The sequence below is a fragment of the Lolium perenne genome, chromosome 6 (genome assembly GCF_019359855.2).
Source record: "Lolium perenne isolate Kyuss_39 chromosome 6, Kyuss_2.0, whole genome shotgun sequence".
Lineage (NCBI taxonomy): Eukaryota > Viridiplantae > Streptophyta > Magnoliopsida > Poales > Poaceae > Lolium > Lolium perenne.
In genome coordinates, this window is record NC_067249.2 from 149,208,712 (window position 1) to 149,223,178 (window position 14,467).

Genomic DNA, 14,467 nt, shown 5'->3' on the forward strand with positions numbered 1-14,467 from the left:
TAGAAAACATCGAGTAACCAATTTAACCAAGATGAATATGATTAGGACTCAGAGAGAACTCATGAGTCTACATCCAAATCAGAATCTTGTAGGGTACCTAGTTAGCAAGGCTATCTATCAACATCGACAAGCTGACAACAATATATAGAACTCGGGAAGCAGGTGGGCAATAATCTACGGAAAATTATTCGCTTAAGGTAAATAATCTATATTTTTAGTGAGAAGATGACCATATTCAATAGGAGACATGGACCTCTTGTATGGTCAATGTCGTTTACAATACCTACAATCTAAACCAAATTCTGAAATGAATCGCAGGAAAGGCCCGCAGAAACACGCCAATCATAACGACTGAGCAAACCCGTACCTGATCCACATAGAACTTCACGAGTGAGCCGGCGACAGGAGCTGGGCGAGGTGGTCACGGCAAACAGCTCCGGGTCGACGCCGGCAATAGTATAGTACCTCGGGTAAGCGACCACCAACTTGTCCTCTCTGCCTTCCCGCCACCATTACGGCATTGCGGCGAGCTTCTTCCGCTGGCACCCCTCGCGCCGGCTGGGCCGTCGCCGAGCGCCACCTCCCCCCGTCTTGGTAGTCCGCGTCGGACACTGAGGCTACCACTGGAGCTCCACTACCTAATCCACACTTGGCTGCTCGCCGTAGCACAACCGGCCATCCGAGCGACCGCAAGCATGGCATCCGGTCACATACGCATTTTCTCGCAACCATCCCAGTAGGAGGGGCAACTGAGCGTCGGAGGCCCGGCGAGGTGCGTGGCAGAGGCCTATGCGGCGGCCGGCGTGATTGGATCAGGGAGGAGAGAAATCAGATGGGTGGAGTTCTTTTGGTTTTCTCTCATGGGGTATTTCCTATCGGTGGCAGAATGCATGCACGAACACTGCACGCTTATTGGGCAATTTATTTACTCCACTAATTAATAGCCTGAGTTAACGAAGGAAAATTTGACGGTGGCTTATATTTTCTCTCCCAATCAGCACATGCCTTGGTGCCTTTATGATGGAAAAAAATCCTATGAGACCTGGTCTATCGTCTCAGCAGGATAGACCCACCCCGATGGATGACACCTGGCCACTCAGAGAAAACAAAGGCTGCAAATCACGATTACGATTACCATAATTATAGGATGGGAAGGAGCCGGTAAGTGAGACATGCGTGCTTTTAGATTAGAGTGGCCAGGTGTCATCCATCGGGGTGGGTCTATCCTGCTGAGATGATAGACCAGGTCTCATAGGATTTTTTTCCATTTATGATATTGAGAGGTTTTTGGCAAGTAATTTGTTTTGACATTTATTTGGTAGGTGACGCTGCTAGTGAGATGTTGAGGAGAGCAGGTCAGATGGCTGGCTAGATATTGAACGGAGATTTTGATGTAGGATCGTAAGGTCTAGATGCTTTTGATGACATACAGATTTAAATATAATAGTAAAGAGATTCTGATTGATTGGTTTCCCAAAATCCTGTGATTGTTTCCCGTTAAATAGATTCCCGTTATTTTCGATCTGGGAAAGCATATTTCTGGGAAGTAAATGGATTCCCATGAGGATTTTCGATCTGATTTTGTCGTTTGTTTTGGTAAGTATATGACAGATGGCTGAATGTGAAGCGGGAGACGTTTAGTAAGAATGGATGGTCAAGATGTCTTCAATCTTTGACATCAAACATTTATGATGACGTACCAACTCGAATATAATAGTAAAGATGGTTTCCAGTTATGTATTATTTTACCTGTATACACGGAGCACAATTTTGCACACTTGCAATGGCCTCTTTGCTTGTGCAAAAGTGCAGTTTTTGCAAGGCTGACAACATGGCTACTTTTTAACTGATGTATTGTTGGGTTCCTTTTCTTTAGCTGTTGGTGTGCCATGGTAATTGTCCTGAAAGAAAACCAACTAAATTTATTGTGTTTTTAGCACGATTTTGGTGTGTTTGAGATTATGCCAGAATGTTCTAGAATCTTCACAAAACCGGAAAATGACAAAACTCGCTTGGATCTTAGTGGGCCGGCCCGCTTAGAACGATGAAAGGCTGTAGACGTACGCGTCAACCCGATAGCGTTCGCGTTGAGCGTCAACTAGAAATCGCCAAACCCTGGATAGGGTTTCCATCCTTCTCGCCTCCTCACACCACACGGTCGCACCACAGCACACCACCCCTGGCTTCTGGATCCTGATCCGCCTTGCCGCCGCCCCGCGAGCGCGCGGAGCCCGCGCGGAATGGGGGCCCAGGCGCCGCCGCCGGGGGAGGTGCTGCGCGCCGCCGCGGCCGAGGTCTCCACGCTCTCCGGGAACCGCCGCCTCGGCCTCTTCCGCCACACCCTAACGGCTATTCTCCCAAAAGTAACAGGTACAAGCCATCTCCCTCCCCGCTCTTCTCCCTAGGGACCGCGCGCCTCTTCCGCAGATTTGTCTCCCGTGCGCTCATGCTCGCTCCCGTGCTCCCTTGCCCTGTCAGCGATGGGAAATCTCTAGTGTACTTTTCGACGGGGATACCCTTTAGATTCGCGAGAGCGGGATCTCTCCGTCTCCCGCGATGTTACTGCGTGTTCACGTGTCTGCTCAATTCCGTTTAACTTGCATCAGATCGTAGCTAGGTACCTTTGCTATCTACCCGTTAGCCTGGGAACATGGCGGATTATAGATTGAGATGAGGGTGGCATACTCTGTATTGTGATTTTTTTTGTTTAGAGGTCAGCAATCATGTGTAGTTTTTGGAGGTTTTCTTGCCTGATATTGCATTTAACGGTTGCCCTAAAGCACCGATTTGCAGTTAAGCTCCAGATTTATGTTTTATTTCCTATCCCGTTTTGTATTCAATTCTTACTGTAGTCGAGTGGCAGCAAGACTGAACGAAATGGAAGTTGATTAATATTAACCGTATCATTTATTGAGCCTGCTTGATGTGTCCACCTGTATTTAGCTCACACTTGAACTAAATACCTGTAAGCACTCAAAGTTTACACTTACTCCAAACAAAATTGTAGTGTACCAGTTTGTCTTGTGGTTGAAGTCCTATTCAGCTCATACATGCATTCCTTGATAAAAAAGGGATACATGTAGAGAATATACTTGTTGAATATATTATGTGAGATTATTACTGCAACAGATTATTTGTGATAATAATACAATGCCTATGTGAGCCAATCAACAGATCTTACATTTAAGTATATACCTCCCTCGGTGTTAAAATATTTGTACTCCCTCTGTCTCAAAATAATTTGCTCAACCTTTTCTGGACACGGATGTACGTGCACACTAAAAGCATGCCTAGACACAACCGTATCTAGAAAAATTTGAGAAACTTATTTTGGGACGGAGGGAGTACTAGTGATGTTCATGAACAGCTCTTTCACACCTTATAACTCTGCTGGGCCATTCTTATTTGCATTTGAATTGATACCTCTGGTTATTACCTAATAATGCGTTTGGTTGCGTCTATAAATAAAACAATGTGAAATCATTTGTCTTACACTATTCTGTTTCCTGTGCAGAGTCAGCATCAGATACTATGTTATTAGTTGATCTTATTTTCCAGACGTTGCCTTTATATGATGATCGTGCCTCAAGGAAAGCGGTGGATGATATGGTTATTCGGGCTCTCAGCGAGTCCACCTTTATGAAACTATTTGCTGCAAGACTTATTGGGTGCATGGAAAAGAATCTCAAGGTTACAAGCCCTCTTGCTTGTTTCAAGCTTCTCAAGTGGTCAAGCTATCTTATGAAATGGACCCAGTTTGCCACACTTTCTAAAGGTGGTTTCTCTAGACTGGCCAATGCACAGGCAGTCTCGTCTCAGTTTCTGATGGACGGTTCCTGCTGTCATCGTCGGACCTGCAGGCAACTGTTTGTCAGTCTTTTTTCTGAGGTAATTTTCACAACAACTCCAGCATACAGGGCTATTCGGATTAGATTTAAGTTGTTTCTTACTTAGTATCATTTTGCAGTCGGTTGAAATTTATAAGATGTACATAGAGGAGGTTAGAGATTTAAGGATTTCAACAAGGGATTCTCCTGCATTCATAAATCTAATATTGGATTTCACAATTGCTTCATCTTGTTTGTGCTCAGAATACAAGGTAAACTCATCCCTTTGTTCGATTTGATTTGCATTCATTATTTGTGAGTAGTTGATTTTTTTCTAACCACTCATAAACAATGCTCCCAATAGCTGTCTTATGAAACTTGTCTTAACTTTGTTTAAATTCGGATGTAACTAGACATTATTTATTAACCTGTTTTTGTTTCTTTTTTATTCTGCATTCCCTTTCACTTTTTCTTGACAATAGTGATATACTTTCAGCCAGTATTCAGTGATTTATATGTCAAGAGTATCTTGAGCTTAAAATATCGGCCATCAGAAGCAGCCAGTGAAGCTTTTAAGCCTCTTCTCCTGGATATTGGGCATGAGGATTTCAGAATTTCTCTACTCCCATCATGCATAAAGATGCTGAAAACGAATCCTGAGATCGTTCTACAATCTATTTGGCATCTCCTAATGATGGTTCGTTTGGACCTAAGCAATTATTCCATGGAGTTCATGCCATTTGTTCTGCATCAGGCTCGTCATTCTGATGAAGAAAGGAGGATTAATGCTTTGCATATCCTAGCAACTTTATGTGATAAGTCGAGTCATCCGGAAACTTTACCTTCAATGTTCCATGCTATTAAAGCAATTTTAGGAGGTTCGCAATATATCTTAAATGTTCCTTACCGCCTATTTTTTTATCATACTTTTACCTCACTTGATGTGCTACAATTTTCAACACCAACTCGCACTTAACACACTGAAATTTGCTAGTATAGTTCAGATAGCTTTTAATGAACCTTATCTGGGCAGGCTCGGAAGGGGAACTGTCACTACCGTATCAGAGAGTTGGAATGTTGAATGCTTTAGAGCAACTATCCAAATTTTGTGTGAACCAAATAAGCAGACTTGCTCCCTCAGTATCTAGTTTCCTTCTAACGTGTTACATGGGTGAAGGTAAAGTTCAATTGATCCATTCTGTGCTTCAGACCCTCATCTGATGGCGCAAATTCATATGTTTGTTCATATGTTTGCTATCTTGTGACAGATATTGTCGAAGTGAAATTGGCAGCTCTCTCAGCTTTGGGGTCATGGGCTTCTGTATCATCTGAAGTTGTCCAACCAGATGTTGTTTCATTTATTGCTGCAGGATTGAAAGAGAAAGACGCTTTGAGAAAGGGGCATCTAAAATTAATACGAGTCATATGCAAGAAGTCTGATTCCCTGAATAAGGTAAAAATAATCTTTAAAAAGACTTTCTGTTGAGTTCTCATTTTTGTGGCGAAGGAGAGTTGATTGAAACTTGACATACAGATGGGATGCTGAATTGCTAATACTAATATTGCTCCATATTGATTATTGATAAATTTGATGTTACACAGGTTACTTCTCTGCTGGATCAGTTGATTCAGGTGTTAAAATCTGGCTTCACCAAGGCAACACAGCGGTTGGATGGAATTTATGCACTCTATGCAATATCTAAGCTTGCTGCTATTGATGCCAAAGCAGGTATGTCTATAACAATGAGTTTTTATTTATATTTTAAGTATGTTATCTCATAAATTTTGTTTAAATGTATATGCAGATGGTTCAGTTATGAAGGAGGTCTGGCCATTGATTGCTCAAAGTGAACCCTCAGTGATTTCTGCTCAGTTGGTAATTCCCGTGGCCTTTTTAATTTCCACAAACAAAAAAATATAGTTTTCAATATAGCCCATAATTTATATCCTTAGCACTACTTGTACATGGCATGAGTCTTCAAGTAGTTTGATTATTTAAGTATACCAAGTCTGCGAATCAAATGATTATGAATGGTTTGGTGATCATCAGCACATTGTTATAACAGTTCTTAGTTTTTCTGATCTTTCGATGCTACATGGAACTATTGCATTTTTCTTAACATTGCATCTCTCCCTGCAGCTTTCCAAACTAACAGATGAAGATTGCGTAACATGCGTGGATCTTTTTCAATCACTGCTCGTGGATCATCCTTTCCGGTTTTGCTCTCGTGTTCTTAAATTGCATTATCTGTGTTAGACCAGCACCTTTTGCTTCTCTTGACTTATCATTGTTTTGAACTGCAGGGTCCAGGAATATTTTTCTATCCATTCATTGCTACAGGTATGCATAACGTGAAAAAATGCTCCAAACTGTTAAGTTTGAATCGCCTTTGTAGTATATAAGAGAGGTATTTACCACAGTTATGTGGCTTTCGTCTGTTCTAATCTGCCTTTTCCTTTTTTGCTGCAGGTTCTAATATATCTAGTTTGCCATCCAAGCTGGGCTGTTAGGAAGATAGCTTATGATGCGACTAAAAAAGTTCTTTCAAGCTCTGGGTTCTTGGCTGTAGATTTTCTGTTCTTGTTCACTGACTGGTTGTCATTACTTGGAGAAGACAGAATGTCAATATTGAAACAAAGGTTTGCACCTTTTGTCCTATTCGTGATTAGATAGCCTATTTATTCGCATCTCTTCGCTCTCTTGGAGCTAGTGCACTTTGCAAGACTCAATATTATTTTTTCATCCTGTCCTTCTAAATATTTTGCATAAGCTGACACACTTCTTTTTAATCAGTGATATGGATAGCTCTGGAGATTCACAACTACCATTCATTCCATCTACTGAGGTCCTTGTTAAATGCTTGTTTTTGATTGCACCTTATGCGGTTGACCATAGTCGGAGATCATATTCCCGACTTATATTGTGCTCCCACCACCCTTATATTTCAAGCATCGGTTCTCCTGCTGGTGTATGGAAGGTTGAATTCTTTACTACCTTTCTTTTGTCCACATTTTGATCTGTCTAATTGTTCTATCTGTCCAATTTCAATTTCAGAGGTTACAAAAAATGTTGAAGCAACAAAAGTTCTTAACTGACTTAATTTCCCCCAACATTTCGGTTATATCCAAGGTAATTGCGAAATTTGGAATTTAACGGCATGTACTTAGCCTTTTCAAGTTTTAATGAAATGTTTATAAATGTAACAGGCTAATAAAAACAGCTGAATTCCATTATAATTTTGGTGCATGTATACATGGTTTATCATATTTACTTATGCAAAGCACATTTGTAGTATTTTATATTTTAATATTCTACATTTTCCTGTATACTTTCTTTTCAGGAATTACTTTCAGATGATGGTATATTTAGTTCTAATAAGCAAGAACAATGTGCAGCACTATGCTCGTTATCAACACTGATGACTATATACCCAACTGATACATTTACAGAGTTTGAGAAGGTGTGTTTTCTTTTTTACCCTTTCCAATGAAACTTGCACTATCTTGTTTTAAAATTATCTTCATACTTTAATTTTCCAGCACTTCATAGAGCTTCCATACCGTGCTCTGCACGATGGCTTCTCTGAGAATGATATCAAGGTGCACTTTGTTAACTTTATGATAACTATTTTTAATTAAGAAAATATCAACACCTTGTGATGATTAGCCCATTTATTCAGTTCATAATAGGAACATGTTTGTAAGGTCATGCCTACTTATCATATTTGTTCTGTTCTCAACTTCTCATAAATGACCTATCTTGCTGTACATGCATTACCATACCTAATGATGGTTCATTTGGACCTAAGCAATTATTCCATGGAGATCATTCCAGTTGTTCTGCATCAGGCTTGTCATTCAGATGAAGAAAGGAGGATTAATGCTTTAAATATTCTGCATATGCACTTCACAGTACCTTGATCATGTATTATCATTACCAAATGTGGATGTACAATCGCTACACTTGTTATGTACGTGATCATTTTGAGACATATTTGACCTTTCTCTCTTGATGGCTCTTCCTGTATTATTACACATCCAATAACATACAACTCTGCACTTTTGTATATTTCGTCCTCCAAAGGTTAATTTTTAGCCTGTTTTATGTATCTTTTTAGGGTGGATAATCCCACTTTAAGGATGTGCTTACAAAAGTTACTCTTACTCCACTGTAGATATTCTTTACTTCAGAGGGGCTGTTATCAACTGAACAAGGAATTGATGTTGCTGATGCTGTTGCTTCTAGAAATACAAAACTTGCAAAGGTATGTTTTCATGCATACGATGTTCAAGATGAGGTAATTCTCGTTCTTTACATCCTGCAGAGTAGAATGGTCCTGTTGGTCAAAACTGATGTCTTGTAAGAGTTTGTATTTCAGTAGTCTGTTGTGTTTCTCTTTGAGTTCCTGTGACATGATTTTTCACATAACTTTATTTGGAACATGTAACGTGTGAGCCTGTGAAATAATTATGTATGGTAGAGAAAATATAGCTAAAAACTACATCAAGCTGGCACCTTATTTCACTAGAAATGTCACGGAACTGCAACCTTCTGGCTTAGAATATGTTTGCTTATTGTCGGAAATACACCAGTGGCCAGCCTCTCCGGAACTGAAGCTCCTCATTTCTTTAAGATTCGTACTAAGTCATGTATTTATTAGTGCATATGACATATTATTTGCCGTTTATTTTTCTGCAAGTACTAACTGGATGGGTGGACCTGACAACCAGACATTCATGTTATAAAAGCACATGACGTTTAATAGCTTCCCATCCCAGCCATTAGTCAATTAACACAAAGAGCATTAAACTATTTCACAGTATTTAAATAGTTCAGAAAGATGAACGCTATAAGCAATCTTTGTTCTTGCATATATAATTTTTGTTTCAAAGATTGCATACTTTTAAATTAGAGTTTGTGGGTTTTTCATAAATCTGTGAAATACATATGCAGAATATGAATATCCAAACTCTGAAGTACCAGAACTTAGGTTTTAATGTGAATTATATGGAACAAACAATATAGTATTATATTTGAGAACATTTTGAAATCATGCAAACGTTTGAATTTGAATAGCTTTGAAATTCTTGCTTGTGAAAATCTCTGCAATCAGGTAGAGCTGTATTTCCGATAACCCCCAACAAAGAAGAATTTGATTAACGACCATAATCTCTCTATTGGCGTTTTTACTCTTTTGCTCAAATTAACATGTAGTCCCACTAGTCCTACATAGTGTTAATTGCTTGCAGCAGTGTTAATATTTGTTGCTGATTGGAGAAAATTTGAACTGCATGATAGAAAAATGTTTTGATGTTAGATCTGTGAGAGAGAATTCATTCTGGACCACACACCCTCATTATTGCATTGGCTTATAAAGTCAACTGCGTTGTGACTCTGCATCTTGTATTCCTCCAGTATTTTCTCCATATATGAAAATTTGCTTTATTATACACAGATCTTCAACAAAAATGGGTGGTTTAGACTTAATGCACGGTCGCCACCATGTGTACCAAATCCCTTTCTATTATTGTTGTACGAGTCTTGATTTTGGCTTTGCAATGGTTTGTAGGACCCTGCAAAGAGTGATTGGAAAGAATCGTCTAGCATTGGCAAGAGAGAAACTGGGAAATCTACAAAAGGAACTGGTATTCCAATTTCTCTATTCTTACTTAAGTTGTAAGCTTAGTTCTCTATGACAAAAACTCATGTTTACAATCTTCCAGCTCCTGTGGACAAATCCAAGACGTCGAAAGATGATGCCAGAGAGTTGCTTTTGAAGGAAGAATCATTTGTACGTGAGAAGGTTGGACATGTGCAGAGGAAACTTGTGTTGATGTTGGATGTTCTTGGTGAATTGGCTATTGCTAATCCAGCATTCACTCATGGTCAACTACCTCATCTGGTTAGCAACTCTACACAGTCGCCATTTTTTAATGTGCTTCACCACAATGTCAAGGATGACTGCCAAAAAATGTTTTGTGGTGCATTTATCTGGAAGCCCAGAAAGGTGCCAAAAGATGTTGATTACATTGTAAATAAATAATCAGTTTGGGTGGATTAGGCAGAAATCATATGCAACTAAAAGAGCTGAAAAGTGTCTATTTGACTGCTCATTTATATTAAAAGCATATAATTTTAAGTACTAGTTAGTGTTTAACTTCATTTTTTCCAAGATATGATCTATTTGTGAATATATTTGCGTTTATGTGTTGTGGCTTAATGCTTGATGGTGTTCCATGTAGGTAAGGTATATTGAACCATTGCTGAGTTCTCCTGTTGTAAGTGATGCTGCATTTTGTGCAATGTCGAGGTTGGCTCGCTGCACAGCCCCTCCTCTTTGCAAAGGTAGCTGCTTGTCTTGGTCTTTGTTTTATGCTGTTCAATATAACATTAGACTTATGACATTCATTGTGGACTTAATCCATAATCTGCTAGGTAAATGTTTTAATTAATTCGTTTTCTGTTATTAATAGAATGTAGGACATGGGATGCATATCTGAATTGGACATAAATTGATTGCATAACATATTAATGTTTCTCACCATTGTTGTTACCTAGAAAAAAAATGCTGATTAAATATTTTCTTCTACAACTGATTAGGGGATAGAGCAACTTGTGTCAGTAATGTGAAGGCATGTTTACCCCAAGAGTCTGTGAACAAACGGCAGATTCCAAATATGAACTCTTCTGATTGTGTCTCAACAGCTGGGAGCAGCAGGCAGGAAACTATGTCACAGGAAACTGTTAATGAAATTGTACAGGTAACAGCCTATCTTTTTTTTTTTCCATATCTTTCATGATCCGGATCAGCATACAATACAACTTGCAAAGTCCGAAGCTAGTGAAAATAATGAGCATCTATATATCTATGCATTCTCCATCAGCCGCAACTCTGCAATCCCTGAGTTTCGTCTCCGCCACTTTGATTTTCTCCCAAAATGCTCCAACTTACTGAGAGAGCAATTTACACCATCCATACTCTATCCTCCATTTAAACATTCACTTTCGAGATCACGTGGGGCGCGAATTTTCAAGAAAATTTCTTACCTGTTGGCTCAGTTATTTTTGGGATGATGTGGATTGATTGTTATCAAATACAACTTCTGTTTTTTTTAAAAATGGTATTGATAAATCAGCTTCAGTATGGCTAGGCTTCTGTAAGTTGATATAGATAAATAAATTTTCATATGGTTTTACGTTTCAGTTTTTTGTCTCAATTCATGGAAGAAAATAAGAACTTGCCGTAATTGCATATCTATGCTAATAATGCTTATGACTTTTGCTTGGATGATTTTGTCCATCTGCTAAGTTCTCCTGCAAGCCTTGGTGTTTGCTATTCTCAGTTATATCTCATTAATTGCAGATTTTTGTCAAAGTCCTTGACAATCCTTCCCTATCTATTCAAATTGAAAGTAATAGCTCAGTCCGTGATATGGTAGCTATTGCAATGGTTAAACATGGCATACATCTGAGTGATGTGTACGTAACATCTGATGGCCGGCTTGTTAGCCCAGAGGCTGAAATTATTATCAGTGTGGTGAATTCAACTTTCATTATTGTACCAAGGTTACGAGGTGGCGTTCCACCTCCAAAACTATTAAAGTAAGTTTTTTAAAAATTATTTTGATGTTTATTTGTTTCTGTTTGTTCTAAGTTTGCAATTATTTTAGATTTGTAAATGCATCCTTTACTTTATTGCAGACAGACAATCGAGATATCTTTTATGTCTCTCCTTGAGTATTTTGAAAGTGCTGGTGACTTGCTGTTTGATATCGTTCGGTTTGATGGCACTATGGCGGGAAAGTATTTTGTATCATTGGGTGAGATTGCAAGAAAAGTATACCGCTTGCTATTTAAGCTCCTTGAATTTTTTCATATTCGGAATGGTTGTATTAAGCGGTTTGCACTGGGGAGTTTTCGGTATATCCCAACATTTGATTCTCTATATTTAGCTCCCGGGGTAAAGGTTATTCCGTACACCAAGGAGAATTACCGTTTTAACGTCCATGATGCTGTATCTGTTATGGGCTACTGCTGTTATGACCCTGATAAGGTTGCGGCGAACTTGGCTGATATACGAGCATCTGGCCATGTTCCTGGCCAGCTCCCACCATATCTTCGCATATTGACTCGTCATGCAAAAAAGATGATAGACACTTCAGTTTCTGAAGCACTAAAGAATCCTTTAGACGGGAAGAATGTACAATGGAGAAGCGTTTACAGCTTAGACTTTGCAGGGAAGAGTAGTGCTGGGCGAATGGCCATTTTGTCTGCAGTGGATTTATTCCAGGATTATCTTCCACAACATCTACAGACGAGGATAAGAGCTTTGATGAATACAACAAATGTAGGTCTTTGGAAACATGTGGCAAACAGTGTTCCTTCGTTGAAAGCAGTCATCGAGTATGAAATATATGTCAAAGGGAGCACCCAGACCCAGGGCATAGAGAACTTTGTTACAAAGAAGAAAAACTATTATGATCACTGCACATACTCTTTGTGGGAGTGCGGACATAATCATCTGAAGCATTCAAAGAAGCATTTGGTATATTAACTTCTTTAAAGTTGACAATAATGAATAACCAACCTTATCAATGGTTCAATTGGACAATTGTTTTATGTTGCAGATGTCCGAGAAAGTAGCGGAAGCCTTGTTCAGCTTTCTGTTTGCTGATGATATTGCTCATGTTCCCAGAGTGCTAATTCAAGAGTTCAGTGATCCAACCCCAGATGTGGGTAAGGAGCAAAATCGTGCAAAAGTAAAGCAGATAATTGACATGGACTGATAATCAGAATGGTTAGTTCGTTTAATAACTCGTATGTTTTACATGATTATCAGTCCACAAATGAACATTTATTTACATTCCTTAAACAGTTATTGAACGTATGTTTGAGAACCTAAACATTTGGTTCTCATGTAGCTAATTGTTAATTTGGATTAATATCAACTGTTTGACATTCTTTGCTAAAAGTTATTGTTAGGAGAATTGGATGTTTGGATTCTTCTTTTGTAATTAGTGGTGGTGAGTACTAAACGACTGTTTAGTTTTAGGTTCATAATCAGGTACTGAAGATTTTATCTTCAAAGAGTGAGAGCTGTTGTGCTTCCATGGGATAATCAGAGCATTCTCTTTTTTCTTGCGTCTCCTTATGTAGGAAGGAGCTCACAGTTTTCAATTTTGAACATGAGTCTTATTTTGCTAGGAATGATTGTGACTCTTCTTTTAATAATTTTGGCATCCCCCATAACTAAATTGTATCCATATAAGATAGCTTGAGACAAATATGCCATTCATTCTCTAAATTGTATTATTTGATATTAACTATATTGGGTTCAACGAATCTGCACTATTTTTTTTAGATATGAGGTGTGATCTGCTGAATGGTTATGTTGTAGTATGTCCTATCTAGTGATGACCTGTAGCATTGGTAGAGAAAAACATTCAGTGTCCACTTAGTTATTGAGCACTTGAAACTACATAGTAAATGGCTAATAGTCACTATCACTAATGGATAATAGTAACTCGCTAAGTCGGTATCTGCTAGCCATTGGTTTAGTATACGTACTTAATATGAACGTGACTATACGTCCAGGGGCGGACCTAGAGCAAAATCCACCCGGTGTCATTGTATGAAGCACACAGATTTTTCACATATAGCTGGGGGTGTCATACACTGAAAATCTACACAATACATCAAAGAAAATGGAATTTACCCGGTGTCATGTGACACCTGCTAGCTCAACGTGGGTACGCCCCTGTATACGTCTGAGATTGGTACAAGCAAATGCTGTCTTAACACCCACATCCTTCTATCTTGAGGTCTTGCAGTTATGTTGACTTTTCAGCATTATCTTTGTTATCTGTCAATCTGTGTGTATTTTTTTAAGATCTTCATGTTACTTTTGTGGCCAACGTAATGGGTAGTAAAAAGTATGTTATTGTGCATCTAACTGAAATTTCTTCGTTTCAGTTATGTTTGAATTTGTGTTTCTATGACGTTTTCTTTAAAAAGAAACAGATCCATTTCATTGTTAATATCTATATGTGCACAGCAATACCATCTCGTAATGTCAAACTTAATGTCATTTTCTTTTATCTTCAAAGGTTGTAATAATTTATGCTTGCATATGATACATTTTCTTTTGTTCATATGCCTGATGTTTCTTCTTTCCTTTTCTTTAATACTTTAAGCAGGAATCCAGTGATCCTTCTAAACCACTGACATGTAACATCTATCTTTAAGAACCTTGCTAAGAAGAAACAGAGGTTATCATGAACTGAAACTGCCTCAAAGTGTCTCTCGAGCATGATATCTACTGCAGGTTAATCTGCATCTATGTTGATTTACCAAACTCGAGCTGTGTCTATCTACCGTAAGCTGGACAGTTATCTGTCGACTGGTCTGTAGTTCAGTGTTAACTTAGGATTTGGCTACCACTGCTTTTTCTCTGCTGTAATGCTTAATACCTAAATGTTACAGAGTCAGCTAATGGTAGATGCCAAACTTCTGGTGATGCGAACCTGTAGTTCTGTTAAATCAGATCTTTCTTATGTGGTTTGTCGTCGCCAAAACCCAGTGTTGTCATGTGCTGCGAAAGTTTGAGAAATGTTTGCCAAAGTGATGCATATTTACTTCA

At 38.8% G+C, this 14,467-nt stretch overlaps 1 protein-coding gene across 4 annotated transcripts; it reads left to right on the forward strand.

Moving 5' to 3' along the window:
* The first annotated feature begins 2,109 nt into the window (after nt 1-2,109).
* On the forward strand, nt 2,110-14,467 carry LOC127307233 (protein ILITYHIA). Of its 4 annotated transcripts, none has more exons than XM_051337965.2 (24): nt 2,110-2,370; nt 3,515-3,888; nt 3,968-4,099; nt 4,324-4,705; nt 4,861-5,004; nt 5,096-5,280; nt 5,430-5,556; nt 5,633-5,703; nt 5,968-6,044; nt 6,132-6,168; nt 6,298-6,467; nt 6,622-6,805; nt 6,883-6,957; nt 7,169-7,288; nt 7,368-7,427; nt 8,003-8,092; nt 9,398-9,473; nt 9,552-9,730; nt 10,071-10,173; nt 10,429-10,589; nt 11,192-11,430; nt 11,530-12,373; nt 12,456-12,625; nt 14,022-14,467. In XM_051337965.2, exons 1-23 carry the CDS (start codon nt 2,241-2,243, stop codon nt 12,612-12,614), a joined length of 4,119 nt encoding a protein of 1,372 aa, XP_051193925.1. In that variant the 5' UTR covers nt 2,110-2,240; the 3' UTR covers nt 12,615-12,625; nt 14,022-14,467. The 4 variants fall into 4 exon arrangements, with proteins under 4 accessions (XP_051193925.1, XP_051193927.1, XP_051193926.1 ...); XM_051337967.2 differs by having other exon boundaries at nt 10,534-10,589; nt 14,025-14,467; XM_051337964.2 differs by having other exon boundaries at nt 2,111-2,370; nt 14,025-14,467.

Coding starts and splice junctions, on each gene's coding strand:
- LOC127307233 (XM_051337965.2), top strand. CDS start 2,241: ATGGGGGCCCAGGCGCCGCCGCCGGGGGAGGTGCTGCGCGCCGCCGCG. Junction 6,468..6,621: donor ATGTCAATATTGAAACAAAG/GTTTGCACCTTT, acceptor CTTTTTAATCAG/TGATATGGATAGCTCTGGAG. Junction 7,428..8,002: donor TCTCTGAGAATGATATCAAG/GTGCACTTTGTT, acceptor ACTCCACTGTAG/ATATTCTTTACTTCAGAGGG.